Source organism: Nipponia nippon, unplaced genomic scaffold (genome assembly GCF_047370975.1).
Source record: "Nipponia nippon isolate SJK-2023a ecotype South Korea unplaced genomic scaffold, ASM4737097v1 scaffold_1, whole genome shotgun sequence".
Taxonomy (NCBI): Eukaryota; Metazoa; Chordata; class Aves; order Pelecaniformes; family Threskiornithidae; genus Nipponia; species Nipponia nippon.
In genome coordinates this window covers 164,130,688-164,149,752 of record NW_028262290.1, presented here as the reverse complement: position 1 = coordinate 164,149,752, position 19,065 = coordinate 164,130,688, and the positions used below count along the sequence as shown (strand labels likewise).

The window sequence follows — 19,065 nt, the reverse complement described above, 5'->3', positions numbered from 1 at the left end:
TCAACCTGGAGAAGGGAAGGCTGTTGGGAGCTTACAAGCAAAGTGCAGCAAATCGAAACTAATACTCAAAGGAGGAGGAAATCAATTTGAAACAAATAACAAAGTCCTCCTTCAGTCAGCCAGTTGCCACAAGAGCCAAATACATGAATAGATTCAAAGAAGGGTTGAAGAAATTCCCGGGCAATAGGTCTGCCAACAGATACTAGAGGGAACAGGCAGGCTGGTACCCACCAGCACCCATGATGGGATAATTGCTGATGCTGGGAGAGCAGAGGGGAATGAACTGAAGATATTTTGCCTTGCACGTTCTCCTGAAATATTATCTCCTGTTGCTGCTGGAAAAGACTAGTAGGCTAGATAAACTTACAGGAAAATGGGGCAGCTTACCGGACCAGATACTCCCAACTCCAGCGAGATGTGCTAAGATTACTGTTTATCACCTCTAGACTTCACCAAGAACAAGCAATAAGCTTCAGTCCTGATCCAATCCATAGCTAAAACGTACATTAAGCGGTCCCTGCATTGCATCCTGCAAACTTAAAGACGGAATTTCTGCGACAGCTCAGAAATGCTTTGGTGTCACCTACAAGTCACATCCACAGCCCAGCGATGGGTTTGCTTGTTGACGAGCCAGGTGTGAAAGCTGCATGGGTCTTCCCAGCACGGGGCTTGCAGTTCAAAGGCATCTTTACATATCAAAGGATAACGCGATAAGAAACAGCATTTCATTAGTCAGGAAGTTATAAATTGGTATCTTGATTGAAATAATTATCAAGAATTACAGGAAATACCCAGGGATGCATTTATATTCAAGAGACTCTCCTGGGAGGAGGGGAAATTTGCCCCAAAGAGGAGTTTCAGCTCAGGAGTGGGATGCAGCACGTCAAAATGAAGTCCCACCTCCCAGACCCACCACATCGGTCCTGCCTGATGGCTTCGGTCCTCGGTTCTGAGAGCTCAGTGGGACACGGGGGAGTCGAGACCAAGTAGGTGCTAGATATTAACTGCTCCTTCTGCATCAGTCTCCACGTTCACTCTAATTTTTACCTTTTTTCTTCGAAAAACCCATATTCTTACTTTTTTCCTTAGATAATCTTGAGTCGGGAGTAGTTTTTAAGACTGGTACTCGGTGGAGTGGCAAAGCAGAGACATATGAACTGCATTAATTTCAAAGCACCTCTGGCTTTTAGGTCCCTGGAATCCACGGGGAACCTTTCCAACACGACAGGGGTGTAAATTGGTAACGTGAAAGACAAGAAACCATCTTATTCAGTAAATACTCATATACACAGAAAAAACAGTGAATTTTCCTCCCCTGCCTAAGCCATGGGAAATAATCCCCCAAACAAAACCATTTCCAGGGTGAGGATCACATAGAAATAATCTGAGTTATATCAGTGCTGAAGGAAACTATTAAAGGCTGGTATCCTTGATTCAAGGAGGATGCAGAAAGATATTCAGCAGAGGTCACAGCGGTGAAGTGGAAGCCTGGAAAAGATGTCTTAGGGTGAAAAGGTAGGGTCCTCAGCACGGGAAGGACATGGCCCTGTTGGAGAGGGTCCAGAGGAGGCCACAAAAATGACCAGAGGGTGGAACACCTCTGCCATGAGGAAAGGCTGAGAGAGCTGGGGTTGTTCAGCCCGGAGAAGAGAAGGCTGTGGGGAGACCTTAGTGCGGCCTTTCAGTACTTAAAGGGGGCCTACAAGAAAGATGGGGACAGACTTTTTAGCAGGGCCAATAGCGATAGGACAAGGGGGAATGGTTTTAAACTAAAAGAGGGGAGATTCAGACTAGATACAAGGAAGAAATGTTTTACCATGAGGGTGGTGAAACACTGGCACAGGTTGCCCAGAGAGGTGGTAGATGCCCCATCCCTGGAAACATTCAAGGCCAGGCTGGATGGGGCTCTGAGCAACCTGATCTGGTTGGAGATGTCCCTGCCCATTGCAGGGGGGTTGGACTGCATGGCCTTTAAAGGTCCCTTCCATCCCAAACCATTCTGTGGTTCTATGAAAAGCTCAGAGAGCGTGCACACTCACTCCGTTTTTCAAAGCTAACGTTACAGAGGGGTTAGAAACACCGTCTCGGAGGGCAACTATGGAAAACAAGCAATGGGCACCTTCAGCCAGCGTTTTGTAAGACCCAACATCCAGAAGCTCAAATCAGACAAGCTGAAGTTCAAATTAAATTAAGACATCAGCCCCTGCTCACATCCCCGCGGCCCCAGCGTGGCTGCGCTGGCGTGGCTGGAAGAGGGGAGGTGGCAGGGACAGATGACACGAAGCCGGAGGAAAGCAGTGCTGGAAGGAGGGAACGTTGCTCGGAGGAGTTATTTATCATCCGCCGTGAAACCAAAGAGATACACAGCCTGGGAGTCCCTGGGGATCTGTCCCAGGCCTGGTACTGCTCAAAATATTTTTTTAATAATTACTTGCATGAATAGAAAATTTGCTTCTTACAGCTGCAAATGATACCAAGCCGGGAGGGACTTCAAGTACTTTGGAGGATGGGCTGGAACTTCAAAACAATCTTGACACATTAGAGAAATAGCCTGGAAAAAAAAAAATAGGATGCAATTTAGTAGAAACAAAGGGAAAACTTGCGGCTTGTGTAAGAAGAGTTGATCTGCAGAGCCCAGCCCGGGCAGGGAGCGGGTGAGCAGGGAGGCCGGGACCGAGCAGCCCTCCTCGTGCCTTTGCAAAAGCAGCAAACCACAGGCAGGGCCACGCGAAGGTTGCCTGCAGGACACGTGGAGCGATGCTTTAGATCCGCACGGCACCGTGAAGCCTCGGCTGGAGTACGTCGTCCGCTTGGGTATGGTGATTTGGGGAGGTTATGGGCTGGTGGCAGAGTCCAGGAGATGGTCAGATCTAAGAAGTTGCAAAAAAAACCCACAAAAAAACCCAACACCCCCCAAAACCGCCCCAAAAAACGAAAGGACCTGGACCTGTTTAGTCCAGAGAAGACCAGATTTGGGCAAGAGCTAGTACGACGATATTTAAGGTGGCCTTTTTCTTTCTACTTAAATGTTGAAGCAGAAGGAAAAAGGTCATTCTCTTCCCCTCTAACTGCAAGAAGTAGTGATGGGCTTAAGTGGCAGCAAAGGAGCTTTAGTTTAGCCATCAGAAAAAATATATATATATATGTATTTTATAGAGTGGATAGTTCAGGCAATTTTGATTTTGGCACTTCAGCTGCTGAACCTCAGCGCTGGCCATTTTTTACAGATAGGCTGGATAAGAACTACTGCGTTTTGTACAGATAGAGTTGATCCTGCCTCTGGGGAGGAGGAAACGGTGCTGAAAAGGCCCCTTTTTGCTATATTTGCTGGCACAAACTTTTTGTGAGAGGTGTTGTTTCAAAGCTATTGATAGAAATGAAAGACAATTGTGTTTCCCGGAGGATGCCTAGAGGAACTCCATCACTAAAGCTGGATTTCACCATCAGTATGGATTTTTTTTTTTTTGCAGATAGAGCTGTTTCGATAAAAAAATTATTTTTTTTAATTTGTTTCCCCCCCCCAGTTTAATGGAAAAAGAAAAAAAGGTGTATATCACACTGCGCATTGCTACACTCAGGAAATCTAAAAATCACACCACTTAGCAAAGGCACAACCGGGCAGCCTGTGTTTTATACGTTATTAGCTCATATTCCCGGATTTGCTACTGTTGACCAAATTACCCTTAGACAGCTCTTATTTCTCTCATAACCGATCCTGCCGAGCTCAGTAGGGAATCGCGTCTTCGCGGCGAGAGCGCGGAATTGCCCCAGCTGACGCAAGAAGGCTTTGGTGGTACGGAGAAACCAGCGTCCATCTCAAAGCCTTCGGCAACGCTCTACTCTCCAGCCCCATCTTTCCACAGCTGAGAACATCAAGTACTTGATATCCTTCCTCCCCCTTGGTTTTTTTGACTTCTTTAAATGCCACAAGGAAGAGATTTAGCCTTTGAAGAAGGGAGAGGTAAGGTCCAAGGTTAAGAGAGCTTCAGAGCATGGGCTGAAGGCTGTTGCTATTCAGCCAGAGTTGCAGCTCCTAGCAAAGGCAGTGGAACAGGAGATACCCAGCACGTTCCTCAAAATCCCGTCTAACCCTTGGTGCCAAACAGCAATGCTGCTTGCAGAGCGGCCGCCGCTCTTTCCCTTGTGCCAGTGACTACGGGTGACGTTAGCGGCCAACGCCGAGGACCCGGGGCAGCGCCGGCCATGGGACACAGTAAGGGGTGATTGGCCCCGACGGGGAAGACATTGAAAATGAGTGCAATGAAGTGATCAGGGAATCGCTATTTCTCTGAAAATAGGAGCTAAGGACACTGAAAGAAATTACTGAACCGCACATCACGGTAGAAAAAACGAACTCCCCATCCCCCGTGTTATTTCTTTAAAAGGTGGCAGCCGTCACGCCGCAGACCTCCGAAGCATAAAGGGATGAAAAAAAAAATCCACGACTGCTTTATACAGCCGCGATTGAACAGCCAGCCGTCGCAAAAGCCTGCTAAGTTTACCCAGAAAGGATCACGTATTTGCCCTCTTGCTTTTTCTTTTCTTTGTGCACCTGCCACTTGGTTATAACCACTGCGAGGCTCTTTTTATCGCAGGACCTCACGTCTTTTACGCTCGGAAGGCTCTGCAGCGGGCTCTGCCCCAGCCTGGGCAGTACCTGCGACAACAGCCCTCCCTATTTGAGGCTGCCCCTCAACTTGAGCATGTTTGCTGCCAGCAAGGCACATCAGGCAGTCCATCGCTTTAATCTGAAATGAGAATTCCTTAAACATACTTCTCCAAGCAGCACTTGAAGTCCCAAAAGCCTCTGTCGATGGATTCATCGCACTGGTACGTTCCCGAAAGAGCCGGGCGTTTCTCCTGGAAGTGCAGCGCTCAGCCCCTTACCCTCTCCCGTTCCTGAGGACCTTCCCAATCCTCCTCGTGTTTTCACGGCTCATTTTCCAGGATGCACCAGGGAGAAGCCCGGCAGACGCTGCCCGAGCGATGGGACGGGGGTGAGGCACCAGGAGAGGGGAAGAGCTCTTCCTTCTCCTCCCTGCCAGGGCGCACGATGAGCTGGAAGAAAAAGAAAGCCCAAGAGGAACGGCGGCTCCCTCGTGCCTGAATTAAGGAATTAATTCAGGAATTCTGCAGCCTAAGGCCAGGACTGGGACACAGCGCCAGGCTGGGAGCTACCAGAGCTGCGTTGAGCTCAGCGCTCTCCACGTTCGCCCATCCTTTGGGTAAGGAGATTTGGGTTTTCTTGGGCTGCAGCGTGCCCTCTCAGGGACAGATACAATATCAATTCATACCAAATTAACGCCCAGCCCCTCTCTGTGCATCCACTGTGGCTGTGAAACATTACCTTCATTAAAAAAGAAACCAAAACTGCCACAGACTGCCTGATTTCACGCATGCCATCCTACTTCAGAGGGATTCCACGGACATTATTAAACTCAAGACTTTAATCGTTCGTATGATTTTTAAACAGTTTTAACTTACAACAGTTAAGCAGCTAAAGCATTTTAAAACCAGGTGGAAAATCATTACTGTTTCACAACCACATTAAAAAAAAATAATTTATATGGATAATTTATAGGGGTGGAGCATGCAAAGCTTTATCTTCTCATGATTTAAATCCCAGGCAGCGTTCGGTTTGGAAATTACGCCAGATGGATTGCAGAGTGCAGCTCAAGGTCATCTAAATACTGCGTTCTGCTCCAAACCGTAAGCATGATCATCACGACCCACACAAAGCCATCAACAGAAATTTAATACGCTGTCAGATACTTGGTGATCTTCTGAAAGAGCACTTTAAACGCTCCTTACCCTCGAGTGCAAGGACGCAAATAGCCCTTGTTTAAAAGCGATACGGTAGGAAGGAAACCTCCCTGCGCGTCGGCACCGTAGGAAAAGTGCGTTTATGCCGTTGCGTTGTAAGAACCGGTTGTTTGATAGCCAGATGGTTCATTTCATATCGTCTTATTCTAGACAAGTTAAGTCGCTCACCTGCAACCGGAGACAGAACGCTCGCTCTCGGAGCTACGCCCCAACAATATTCTGTGCGCTACGTAGCGGGGAAGCTATTGCCAAAAGAGACGTACAGACCGAACCTTATTTAGAACTCCCTCTTTTTCTTATGAAACCGCTTATACTTGAGTAATAATTTTCCTACGCGGCAGGATTTAAGACTTATTTTAATAGAAAGATGTCACTAATGAGTAATACATAGCCAGCTGTCTATTTTTACCGCTGCGGGCTCCAGCGCAGCGCCCTGCCGCCAGCCTCCTCCCCGCGCTCCCGCCGGAGCCGGCCCAAGGTGAGGGCTTGACCTCGCCGGCAGCAGGTCCGCAGCACCCGAGAGCGGCCCCGGCGTCCCGATGTTTCACTTCTGCCCGGAACAGAGCTTTTTAAGCACAAAAAAGCTACGTTATGCATTTAAAAGAAAGGTTGGCAAGAAAGATCGAGACTGTTTTACACCAGAGAGCAACTCGGGGGTTGTCTAACATTTCTTACGCTGTTGTTTGTCTCTGGTGTAGCCATTCACCCTTTCCCTACCCTAAATTACTATTTTTTACACCTTCCATCACTATAGCTCGTACCACCTGGAGCTCCTACTTTTCCTGCCTGGGATTCCTTGCGCCTCCTCCTCAGGGGCAGCGCTCCGAAGTTTGGGAAATGCCAGGTTAACCGGATCACGCTGACGACTCAATCGAAGAAGGGAACGCTTCCACTTGTCCTTTTTACCTCGGCCCAAGGCAATTAGCCTTTCCATTAGGACAAAGCCGGCATTTTCCAATGAAATCCAGTTTTTCTGGAACAGGTGGTCTAAAAGACTAATGGATTAGTCCGCTGAGCCATTACATCTGCTGACTTGAACTAATACCACATTTCCAATATGCTACGGAAACGATGTGGGAATGTATATTTGGGAAAGAACATTCAGCAAAGCAGTTAAACTCGGCACATTTAGGGCTTGCCGCGTAGATCCGTTACGTGTATCTCTGCACAAAAGAGAGGAACCTTTTCGGTATCTTGAGGAAATGGCGAGACCTCAAATCACTTGGACATTTCAAAATATTTGTTCCTCCAATGACTATTATGTAAACCCAGTACGGAGTCTTGCTGAGGAATCATTCTCTAAGTAGGTCAGGAAAAGGAAAGGCAACTTGCGTGTACTCTTGCAAGGGACAAAAGCGGATACAGAAATTGAAGTATATTTTTAATTTTCCTGCCTGTTTTCCTCAAGCAGCAACGGATTTTTCCAGATGTAGAGAAAACCGCATTTGCAGATATGTACAAAAGTTTATTTTACAAACAGCAACTACTTTTGAATAACAAAATTGCAAAAACATAGACCAACATTAGAAAAGCAGCTCAGGGGTACATTTTCTCTCTGAAGCACAATTTAACAGACTTCACCAAGTAAAAATACCCCCCCGCTTCCCTCGCACCCCTCCCCAACCATCCACCAGATGGAATTTCTGTATAAAGCTTTAATTCGAGATACGAAACAGTCATTAGTGACACTGCAGTAATTTTGGACAGCTACAATTAATTGATTGAATGTATTTCTGTAACTTTTTCCTGGCCTTAAAAATAAAAAAAAAAAATCAAATCAGATCTGAAATATGACAAAATCTGATTCCGAAGCAATTTTTTTCTCTAATAAGTATTGGATGGCAATGTTTCTATTTGTATATTTTGTTACGCCGCTAGCCCACTAGTTCTATTTTCTTAGTAAGGGAAAGAACAAGTTACATTTGTACTTAAAACTAAGAAACCACAACAAACATCATCTTGAGTTAGCAAGGAGAGTTTGTTCAGGACTCCGAAATGGCTGCTACTGTCAGAAACGTGTCTGCAAACGTATGTTGGCTTGAGTAATAAACGTACTTAATGTTAAAAAGCATCAGAAGCTTACAAAATATCGATTCGAAAGGATTACGTGCACACACTTTCTCGTCGACTACAAGAGTCGGAAGGGTTCAAGTCCAGAATTTTGGGTTCTTTTAGAAAGTGAAAAACCTGTAGGACAAGTTCAGTTTTAGGAACTTGCGTACTACTGTCTTATTCAGCTTCATGGACAGAAACGGAGGCCATCATTAGAGTCTTTCAACTTCACTTTGAACTTTCTTTTCATGTTTCAGAAGGGTACCAAAAGCTAATTTTTGATAGCTTAATTCAATCAAAGAGACAGTACGAATCGACGTCTAAGCAAGAAATTACCACTTTTAATTTTCAAAGCTGTTGGGTCCTGATGAGATTTAAAAAAAATCATTTTCAATATTTGAAAACATTTGAGAAAATGAAAGCATCTCAAGATATTACAGAAAGTCGGTTATGAAAACTATTATAATACAACGGTACTCATTAGCTCTAACAAAGCTACGTTAGTCTGTTTTTTCACTACAGACCCTGCTTTTCAGGTTACATTATGCCATTAAAAAACTGTTTCTTAGTACACAACTTTCTAAACACTGAAAAACTTTACAAATTATTTTAAATCAACTCAACCAGAATATTGCAAAAAATTACTCAATGCTCTTCAGCTTCAATCTATGTTTTTTTTGCAAACCATTTACCTGTAACATTATGTCATTTTTGGTATTAAACTTTACTTTGAAAGTATTGTCCATGCTTTTTATCAGGCATAGCGGTATGTTGGTAGTCATATCATTTTAACAATATATAGTTCAATATCTGCAATATCAACATTCGATATTCCCTACGGCAAATGCGATACATCTACAGACGTTTTATAAAGGAACCATTACGGTTTGTTTTCTCAAAAAATTGTCCTCACGTAAGTTTTTTAAAAAGTGGTTTTAACAAACTCATGATATAGTCAACAGTTTACAACATTCAACTTCAAAACGTGTTGAAGTATGCCAAGCGCTGTAATATGAACTGAAATTCAAAAAGCGTTTAGAAACACTTTTCTTAGACTCTTAAGAACATTGCTGTTTATCACAAAATTCACTTTTAAACATAAAAGTTTAGACAAGTGGGATATTAAGATCAAAATTCATTCAGCACACTCTTGCTCACTGCTTGTCAGTTGGACAATTCCCATTGTGTACAACCTCACCCTTTTCGGCAGACTTCTGTAATATCACAGTACAGTAAGGATTAAGACAGAGCGGCAGTCTTTGTTTTCATCACCTAGCTGTTGTGTATATTCTGTATATAACGCAATAATCAACACACAAGACAGCATGGAACCCATCTTCCAGCATTAAAAAAAGCATTTTAATAAACTAGAAACGGCAGCCTTTGTAAGAAGTTTTCTTCACAGTTTTATAGTTGCTAGCATATACTTAATAGTAACGGGCAGAAAGCCCTAAGGTGTTTATAAACATACTCGAAGACAGTACTGATTGCTGCACCCAGAAAAGCGGTGGCAGCAAATTCACCCTAAAGTGTCATTCATGGCTTGGAAAATCCAATTCAAGGAAATAAAACCGGTTTCTTCTTTTATTTTGTAAAAGTAGCATTTGACATAAAAAAGAAAAAATTAAAAAAAAAAAAAAAATCAGTTGAGTTGAGCTCCGCACTTCTCTCCGTAAGCAGACGGTCAGTCAAGCGAGTTCACTGTTAAATGGTAACGTTTCAGCTAACTCAGTAAACGCCCTTCAACTTCACTTGTGACACTGTCAAAACAGTTTTTTTTTTTTTTAACATAACACTGAAAAGATTATTAAAGACAGTTTCCATCGTCAAAGAAACGTTTTCAGCTATATCTGCTGCTTTCACTGGGGCTTCGATTGTTAGAGTAACTGCGATCGCTTTCACTGTCGGAGCCGTAAGATCTACAAAGAAAAGATTAAAATGCCTCAAAATTGTAATTTTGAATTTGAAGCTCAAAATACATCATGTAAAAAAATTGTCAAGACAGACACGCACGAGACAAGAAGAAAACATACAAGTAGTCTTCTACAGGATCGTATTTCATATAACTGAAGTATTCATTAAGGGACGCTCAGAATTAAAATAATCATTAACTTGACATGATGAAAACCCCGTGTAACTCAAGTCAAACTGTGTTTGTAGCTACAAAATTTCTTGCTTTCTCTGATACAGCTAAGAAATCATCCAAAATAACTGCTTTTGTAAATGCTAATAGCTGACCGAGAAGTGTATTCTAACAAATATAATTTTATATTGCAAGTGTTTCTCAACTAAGCTAATTTCACAAATCCTCGCTTTACATATTGCAGTTTTGCGTTTGAAGAAGGATCGTAAGAATTAGGCCCCATAACAATAACAGGAGTATGTGAGGGTCTGCAGAGTGGAAGTTGTAGATTAAAATGTTTTGGCTTATCCAGAAGAATTCCAAGCTCAGCACCTGGCTAAGCATCAAGATAAAGCCCAGATGGTTTCAGACAAGCCACAGGACATCTTCAAATTACACAGAATAAACTGTCATTAGAGATTTTCTAGCCTTGTGCCTGTAAGGAAAGCTTTCTAAATGAAAGGTGAGCATATCCTAATCCAACATCGTTTCTCTGAAGCTTCCCAATATCCTAAAAGAATGATTTTGTAAGTCTATTTCCACACTCTTCGTTAACCTCATTAATTTCCCCTCAAACACAAGATGAAAGCTGTCTTACTATCAGAACTAGATGGGGAAATGGGTGAGAGCAAAGTCCATTAAGAGTGTGTACAAAAGTTGTGAAAAAAATGAGCTTGAAGGACAGCAGAGGATGAAAATTTACAGTAGTCTTAGAGATCTGCCTGATTTACCGCTGACTAATGAGAGACATATTAAAAGGTACAAAACAAATCACCACTGATATTCACTGATATCTCTCTCTCTCTCTCTCTCCTGTGCCACTTCTGATCTTTGTGAAATGTACTTACACCTATACAATGCCCCTGGACTGAGTAGAATAAAATTTATCCTAAACTCATCCGCACACTGGATATGTAGGTAAAACGTTCTTTCAAAATATGTTCTAGGAAGTTAAAAAAATTAACTCTGGATAGCACTGCAATTTTTAATTTCCCTTCCACATTTTTTTTTCAAATCCAATTTTGCAGTCTAATCAAAAAGTATTTACCATCCAGTGGAATTCTTTGCATACCAGGTAGCTTTTAATCCATAACAGGGCACTTGATTGAAATCTTGAGAGTCAGCTCATTGTTGTTTTTAAGAAACATTTAAAATTATTAAAAAACCCCAAACGTGTTTATTTTGAACGCATACATACAACGAACTGGAGCCTTCTCAAGTCTTTCTCATCCTAGTTTCTTCCCCATCCTCAAATTTAGTATGTCAGAAATTCCGATTTCCTCACTCACACATGTGCTCTAATTTTAATTGTTTTTAATTATTACTTTTCGTAGCAGTGTATTTTTTTATGCTTGGGGGGTAAAAAAACCCAAACATTAGACTTTCTGAACACCTTAAGTATGTGTTTAGCAAACTCTTTTGCGTAAATATGGTGTCAAAGTCATGCCAGCAAAAACATACCTGGATCGCCTATCATAACTTCTAGATCTTCGATAGCTGTCGCTCCTTTTACTTCTACTTCGACTCCTGCTATAGTAACTATCATACGTGTATGACCTACTTTAAAGGGAAAAGAAAGTAATTGTAAATTTACAATTTCTTGTCTAAAACGCTATCTATTTTAAATGCATAAAGACATTTTTATACAGACATGAGCGGCTACGTAGAAATTACTTTTGAAGGATGTCCCAAACAGAATAATTCTACATTTTGTAGAAGTTTAAATACAAGAATCTTCAAAACAACAGTAAAAATCTCAAATTTCTTAATCCAGCAAAGACTTACACAGCATTTAAAAAGTTGTGTGTTTTCTCTACAAATTGTAGATGCAGTAAAAATTTCATCTGCTAATAGTTCTGAAAATAAGTAACAAATTGATTCTGTTTGTAACTCAATTTTATTTCAACAGTAAAAGGAAACGTGTTCACCATTACTTATCTCATCATGACCTATAACTAATGCCAAGATGGTTAGCTTATTTTCAGCTTTTAAAAGTGTCTGATGTTGATTTTGCTTTAATTCAAGTTGCCATCATGATATTCTATTTTTAAGTACAACAGACAGAGGGGTATTCTTATACTAAGATATTTTTATAATGAGTACATTTATTGCAGAGTTTGTATAAAACTATAATCCATACCTGGATCGACTGTGATGACCATAAGAACTACTTCTGGATCTACTTCTACTATAGGTTCGACTGACAAAAACAAAACCACAGAGGCATTTTAAGTTAATCAGAAGGAAGTGCTGAAGAGAATTGGGGGAGATGGGGAGCGGGAGGAGAGGAACATGTTTTGCTCAGAATTCGTTATCCATGCTACAAAACTTTAAGCAAAATTATTGTTCAGTAACAGGAAATTTTGAAATCTGACTATTCTAACCCGCACATTTCAAGTAGCTACTTCAGACTGCAGTACACACAGCTAAGCACATTTCCAACTCGCTCAGAGACTGAAGCATCAGGCTGCCGTGCCTCATTTACTGGTTCTGTAATACACCCCACCACTATCTCCAATTAGAGAACCTTACCTACGACTCTTGTAACTGTGGTAAGAACTACTTCGACTTCTTGACCGATCTCTACTATACCATCCTCTGCTTCGGCTTCTTGTATAGCTTCTTGACCTACAATCAATGAACAGCTTTGAAAAGCACAAAATAGAATATAACTGAAGAGAAGAGCAGCAGAAAACAGGAGGCAGAAGCATTATAAAGCTTTACCTTTTTAAGCTAAATATTTATTCCATACTTGCTAAATGATACAGTGCTGTTTAAAAGAAAAACGTGAGTTGAAAAAGAAAAACATACCTTAAAAATATCAGAACTGTCAAGTTAACACAGTAGGCTGTGGGAATAGCACAAACTTCTTACCTATATGAATACGTAGAACTTCGGGATCGACTTCTTGAGTGACTGTAAGATATGGACCTTGTTCTGTGCCTGGATTTAGAGTCAGATTTACTTCGTGACCTACTGAGACTCCTGGACGGGCTGTTGTCATCTCTACTTGGAGATTCTTCCTCACTGGAACTTTCTTGGTTCCTTGGCCTTCGATTTAGCCGTGCTGTTTTTCTAACTTCATCAAACAGAGATCCAGGCCTTACTTTATTTTTAGCTTTTATTTCGATTCTTAAACCTGCTGGTTTAGGCTCTGGTGCTGAAGCTACGTTCTTAACTTCTGTGGCAGTACTAATTGTTGCTGGTTGTAAATTACCAACACCTTGCAAAGGCTTCCATTTATTATCTATCATATTGCTTTGTGTATTTTCAGTAATTTCACTTTTTAAGCTACAGTCCTTAGCACTAGACACAGGGACAGCATTATTTTCTTGCCTTCCCGTTTCTTTTTCTTCTTTAATATTAATAAAGTCTATAACATTGTTTCCTAGTTTGACAGCATCTCGTTCAGGGGTCTCAACCTGTAAATCTTTGTTTATACTAGCACTTAAAGCCTGAGCTTTAGCAGTGAGAATGACAGGAGACAAAACGTCCACATCAACCTTCCCTGGCGAGTTACGATCTGGAGTACAAATCTCCATGTTGTCATCTGTCTGAATAACATCTTCCAATCCATTCTGGTTACTTTCTTCAGCCTGTTTAATCTCATTCTTGCAAGAGGTCACATTTATTCCTGAGTTTAAAATACTGGTTGAAGCGTTTGTGTCAATGCTATCTTTATTAAGGTTACTGCGATCTGGTGAGGCATCACATGTAGCGTTTTTACCTAAAAGGATTTCATCTGCACAAGACTTTTCATCATTTCCCATTTTATCTTTGACTATTTCATCCTTTTCATAAACTTGTTTTTTATCCTTTATATCCCTGGTAAGCTGCTTTTCTTTATCATCCTTCGTAGCTGGCTTTTCACTTATCTCATCATCATCTTCTTCACCAAACTCCAGGGGGGGCTGCCAATGAAACATTTCTTTTCTTTTCTGAACTTTGTGTTTCTTCTCCTTTTTCCCTTTTGATTTTTCTTTAGCTTTTTTGGAATGTGATTTTTTAAGAGTTTTTTTCAAACCACGCTTGTGTTTTTTTGACTTTCCTCTAACGTTTGTTGAGCTAGAACAAGAACTGTCAGATTCAGAAGACGACAACTGTTTGCTTGTCTTCCACGCACAATCAGAATCCAGAAAGCCTTCTGAAGAATTCGATTGTTTTTTTATCCTTTTGGTAACGCTAAGCTCTGTATCGGATCCTGATGTGGCCTCTCCTTCTTCTTTACCAGAGGAGGGTCTCGAATCTCCCCTATTATGCCTTGACTCCCCTCTTTCGGAATTTGATTCAGAGTCCCATTTACTACCTGAATAGGATTTTCGTTTAGTTTTTGCACCACCTCTAGGTTGCTCAGAAGATTTCTCCTTAGCTGCTTTCTTTTTAGCATGATCAGAATCCCGCTCACACTTGGATTTCTCCTCCCCTCTCTCAGAACTTAAGCTATTTTTATCCTGTGTCTGAGTATCTCCTAATTGAAAACGGCCTTCTTTTTCTTGGACTCCTTTCATTTTGGCAGAACGCTCACTGTCAGTAGAGAAGTCTGAAGATGACAAACTGTCACTCTCTTTCAATCCTTGAGAAGACTCATCGTAGTCTTTCGTACACTTATAAGGGAGAGTACTTTCAGAGCTTGTTTCTTGCCTCAGTTTAAGAGACCGAGCATTTTGATCATTTGATGCAGATTTTCTTTTGTTTCTGTGTCTATCATCATCACTAAGGGAATAATAAGATGTCGACTCACTATAACCTGACCTGTCACTGCGGTATTTACTCAGTGACGGTGATCTGCCAGAAGAACGAGACTTTGTCCTAGAGCTAGATGGACTTCTAGATCTCGTATAAGATCTTGAGTACGACCTACTTCGAGAGGACCTGCTTCTTGATCTTAGCCAACTATCTGAGCTTCTGTCACTATGATATTTGGAATACGCGCTTCGATCGCTGTCGGAACTCCTTTGGCGCTTACGGTAGGAGGAAGAAGTGTTAGCCTCTTTAACAACTACTAAGTTGTAATTAGTTTGTGTGGGTATTAAATGGGTTGTTTTAGCTTTCATTTCCTGAATTCGCTCGTAAGATGGCTTCCATGGTTTCTGCCCAGGTTTCCACCTTGAAGGCGGTGGGCTGTCACTTAAGGGTATAACAGGGAGGTTTTCTGGGACAACTGGTGGCACGACAACTTTGTCACTCGGGAGAATAACTGCTCTTACAGGCTCAGCAGTCTTGTTCAACTTACTTTCATTTAATCGTGTTGAAATATTTTGTGGAGAATTGGAAACTGTCTTTTGATGCCTAGGTTTAGAACTTGACCTTGACCTACTTCGAGAACGCGATGATTTAGAGGCTGATCTTGATCTAGAACTTCTTCGGGAATAAGATCTTGATTTAGACCTAGATCTAGATCTGGACCTGTAGTATGATCGAGTCCCTCTGCTTGATAAAGTCGATGAACTCTGGTCTTCCTTATCAGATTTAGACCAGTCTCTTCTGGATGAATGTCTAGAAGACAATGAAGAAGAACGAGATTTTCTCTCACGATCACAAGATGATTTTGTCCTCCTGAGGAAGGAATGAGAGGATTCTACATCTGATGAGGCTGACGTTTTCTTTTTTTTTGTTTGCTTGTGCTTCTTGAAATGCTTCTGCTTTTTAGATTTCTTTTTATGTTTCACCTTCTTTTTCTCTTTTCTGTGCTTTTTGTGATGGCTGGAATATCTCACAGTGCTTAGATCAGAATAACCGTTATGTGACCAAGATCTTGATCTCCGGGATGCACTTCTTTCATCCCATCTGCTTGTACATGGATCACTCAACCTTAAAAACAAACAAATAAGCCCCACACTAAGTAGAAATTCTTTAAAAAATTCTGATAAACTAAGTATTTTCCCCTCCTCCAAGGCAATTAATTAAGCTTAAAAACAATTAACATCACCCTCCCTTTACTACCAGACAACTATGTTTTGACTGAGCTTGTTACACTCATTTGAAGATATGGAATTACACCACTATCAAGAGAGCTGCTTCTCTCTAAGAAATGAATTAGCCAACATCAGCAAATTTTGCATATTGTAGAACATCTGTAAAGCGATTTAACGTTTAATGTTAAGTACACAGGATTTTGCGTAGTTACAGCCACCACTACAACTACGGGATTCATAAACGACTTTTAAATACCAATTTAAAAACTTCACCTTATTTAGTATTCTTTTAGCTGGCACACTGCAATATATCAATAAACTGAATGCACTCAGTGTATAAAAAGACTTATAAACATTTGCAAGTATTCAAGAATGATTATACATAATATTCTTCAGTTTTGCTTTTGGGGTTTAGCTGTTGTAATTTGACACAGGCTCATATTCAGTATCAAGCAATCAAAAATTCTGGAGAGCTGGCTTCCATCACAGAGTTTGTAACTGCAGAAATAACATATAACCAAAACAACACAGGCTTGGCGGATTCGATTGTCTTATTTGGTATCTGAAGAAACCATATAACCAAGTTTGAGGCTAAAGGAAATCTGACACGATTAGCTCTATGGAAAGCAACAGGAAACTGGACAGGTCCATTAGTTACTTCTTAAATAACTATCCAAGATGGCACCATCAGAAATCACTCTTCTGACCTTCTGACACTTTTCAGCATGTGTTCATCTGGTGTCACATCAGAGAAGTAGAAAGGCTTTAAGAAAGTTTTCCACTTCTAATTTTTGGAATTTAAATGGAATGTGTTAACCACAAAGGTATCTACATTTTTTATTCAAACATGAATGACATGGTACATCTGCACAATTTATTAAAGCTTGTGTAAAAAACCAAGACATTTTAAATTTGTAGTAAAAGATCTTACTTATCGCCTTTACTCCACTTTTCTCCACTGGGTGGTCTGTATGTTCGTAATCTCTGCATTTCCTCTTTCCAGTGAGGAGGTGTCTCACTGCTCTCGTCATCATCGGATTCAGAACACGATCGTGATCGAGGTGGGGTGTGATATCGCTACGAAAACAAAGATAGATATCTGCATAATGTATTTTTCCTTAAAAGAGACCGGATAACATAGAAAATACACCGTGACACCCATAGAGATTTTGCATGCATCTTCACAAGACAAGCCAGACAACATCATCCATACAAAGTCCATGAGGAAAACACAAATTCTAGATTTCCTGACAAAAATACCCACTTTTGGTATGCATTCATGCCACATGTAAGACAGGATTACATAGCTAACTATCTTTTCATAGTCTGAGAGCATTTTTCAAAGCTTGAGAGGGGCCAGAAAAGCCATTTTTCCAAAACATAAAAGGAAGAACTGAGGAAGAGGTCATGGATCCCCTTTACGTAATACCTTTTAAAATAACACAGTTACTGCAGATAACTAACTTTTTTTTCAGGATACTAAAGCACAGATGTTTCACTTCAGTTAGCAGACACTTAACTGCTTGTATGGGTAGAGACAAGCCCTATTTCAAAAGTTACTGCTGTTCAAACCCTTCAGAAATGGGAATCCAGTTTAAGACACCTTCCAAGCAAAAAATTAAATAAATAATCTTTCACAAAAGTGTAGTGAAGCTTCATATTTATAAAATTATGCTTAGGCACAGCATTTAAGAAGGCAGTAAGAGCTACTCGTGCAGCAGAGAAAAAGCTCTAATATTACTAACTCATGATTTTCCATTACCCAGTTGGATACACACTTAGGTAAATTCTGTGAGGAAACTAGACGCTCCTTAACTCAATAAAGAAAAACATCTGGATTTTACTCAATTATTTTGAGCCACTTATAAAAGCAAGCAATATGTGAAAAAAAAAAATATTGCCCCCCAGAATAAAACCAGAAAGATGCATGTATTAGTTTATTCAGTTAATTACAGGCAGAAGTCTTTAAGACATTCTGTTTATACAAAAAAAATGAAGATAACCTGCCATGAAGATTTGGAGGTTTCTAGCCTTTGAGCTGAAGCAATGATTAGTTAAAAAAACAAAACAAAAAAAACTTTTTACAGATGAATGGCATGTAATAGGTTACTAAGTTTTCACGGACCTCCCTAATTCTCTCATATTATACGCGGGAGTCTCTCAGAACCCAAGAGGATTCAAAAGTACAAACAAGTATCTTGAAAACATCAAACAAGTTCACCTTGGATAGCAACTGCTGCTAATCAGACTAATAGAGATGGCAGAAAAATGTGTTTCTCCAACTAATTCCTAGCCCTAAATTTTCTGATATTATGGGTTTTCATTCTTAATTTTGCCAAGAGGGTGCCAAAATTACAAAACTGAGACACAGACACCCAAATCCCTGGCAAAAGCCAATTCCACTCGGCTTTAAGCTATTTTTCCAGACATCTTTATTTACATAAATATGTCAAAACGTTCTGTTTAAAAGGCTTCCTTTAGTGCATATCACAAGTGTCAAATACAAATGAAAGCTGTCAGATGCAGCAAGGACAGCTATCGCATTTAATGTCAAGGCTGGCAAATAAGCTTTGGTTCTCAGGTGAGGCCCAAACACTACAATACCTTGTTCTGTGCTAGATTTGTGGCTAATTTTGTGGCTTAAAATAATTGCATCATGGGGAAAATTGCATCAGTAGAAAAGTACTTCTCAAATTCAGCGGCTATCACATAAGAAAATTGTGCTTAGAGGAGTCTTGATTAAGACCATTCTAACAAAAAGTGTCTTCAGCTATACGGCTACTGATCTTTCTATAGAAACTTTTTTTTTGAGGACTTCCACTTGCACAAAAATTTGGCAGGACCAAGCCTTTGTTTGGGTTATGGTTACCCAAACGCTGCCTGCTAAATCGATCCAGGAAAACATTCTATAGGAGAAGAATATGCTCAGTCATGGTATGCTACAATCTGAAATACACCAGAATCAAATGCACAATTACAGAAGTTTTTCTTACTTTCTCGCTCTTCTGACTGAAAAACAACAGTGTAGCTGTGCAGGTTTTTGGACCCTGCATTGTGGGTTATTAAAGACAAAACAAGAAAAATTTTTCTTGAGTACAGTAGCACTAATGCAAAAGCCTTCAGGATACCAGAGACTTGCAGCAGAAGTGAAAT

At 40.7% G+C, this 19,065-nt stretch overlaps 1 protein-coding gene and 1 long non-coding RNA gene across 10 annotated transcripts in view; both read right to left on the bottom strand.

Moving 5' to 3' along the window:
- Positions 1–2,151: 2,151 nt before the first annotated feature.
- LOC148057694 (uncharacterized) lies at positions 2,152–6,084 on the bottom strand. The gene is made up of 3 exons (XR_015706502.1): positions 5,992–6,084; positions 4,775–5,058; positions 2,152–2,551 (listed from the first exon to the last, which is right to left on the bottom strand). It is a non-coding gene; the product is annotated as an uncharacterized LOC148057694 (long non-coding RNA).
- A 2,112-nt stretch (positions 6,085–8,196) lies between these two features.
- The window catches only part of NKTR (natural killer cell triggering receptor), a 44,397-nt gene continuing 33,528 nt past the window's right edge, over positions 8,197–19,065 (bottom strand). For 7 of the 9 annotated variants that reach the window (XM_087731494.1, XM_087731509.1, XM_087731504.1 and 4 more), the window contains 6 exons: positions 16,844–16,989; positions 12,872–15,808; positions 12,530–12,625; positions 12,138–12,197; positions 11,459–11,557; positions 8,197–9,794 (listed from right to left, as the gene is read on the bottom strand). In XM_087731494.1, the coding sequence (XP_087587620.1) occupies positions 9,716–9,794; positions 11,459–11,557; positions 12,138–12,197; positions 12,530–12,625; positions 12,872–15,808; positions 16,844–16,989 (3,417 nt within the window). In that variant the 3' untranslated portion in view covers positions 8,197–9,715. The remainder of the gene's footprint in view (positions 9,795–11,458; positions 11,558–12,137; positions 12,198–12,529; positions 12,626–12,871; positions 15,809–16,843; positions 16,990–19,065) is intronic. The other 2 variants (XM_087731518.1, XM_087731526.1) reach the window with 1 other exon arrangement.